The sequence below is a fragment of the Trypanosoma equiperdum genome (assembly GCF_001457755.1).
Source record: "Trypanosoma equiperdum strain OVI genome assembly, contig: ctg_1272, whole genome shotgun sequence".
NCBI lineage: Eukaryota > Euglenozoa > Kinetoplastea > Trypanosomatida > Trypanosomatidae > Trypanosoma > Trypanosoma equiperdum.
The window spans coordinates 2,103-2,422 of NW_027123252.1; the positions used below are offsets into that span (position 1 = coordinate 2,103).

General features: G+C 31.2%; 1 protein-coding gene across 1 annotated transcript in view; it reads left to right on the forward strand.

The window, feature by feature from the left end:
• Nucleotides 1–38, forward strand: part of TEOVI_000785200 (uncharacterized protein) — a gene marked incomplete at both ends in the record, with an annotated part of 1,326 nt that extends 1,288 nt beyond the window's left edge. The window contains one exon of the mRNA XM_067220981.1: nucleotides 3–38. Coding sequence (XP_067077082.1) covers nucleotides 3–38 — 36 coding nt within the window. The remainder of the gene's footprint in view (nucleotides 1–2) is intronic.
• Nucleotides 39–320: the final 282 nt, after the last annotated feature.

Sequence of the window (320 nt, forward strand, 5' to 3'; positions counted from 1 at the left end):
TGGAAAGTGTGAAACTAAAGGAGGAAAAGAAGGTGTGAAAGCGGAAGACAAGAAAGAGGAGAAATGCAAAGGTAAGAAATAGGAAGACTGCAAGTCTCCGGATTGTAAGTGTAAAGGCGAAACATGCAAGGATTCCAGTTTCCTTTTCAAAAGAAATTTTGTCTGATTTCTTATTCCATTGGGAATTTGGTAGCATTTTATTATTTCAAGGATTTTAGCTCAATTTTATAAAATTAAATGAAATACGATGTATTGAGGAAATTTTGTAAATCTTACTAACATTTGATTTATTTTAACACTTTTTGATGAAATGTGCAAAT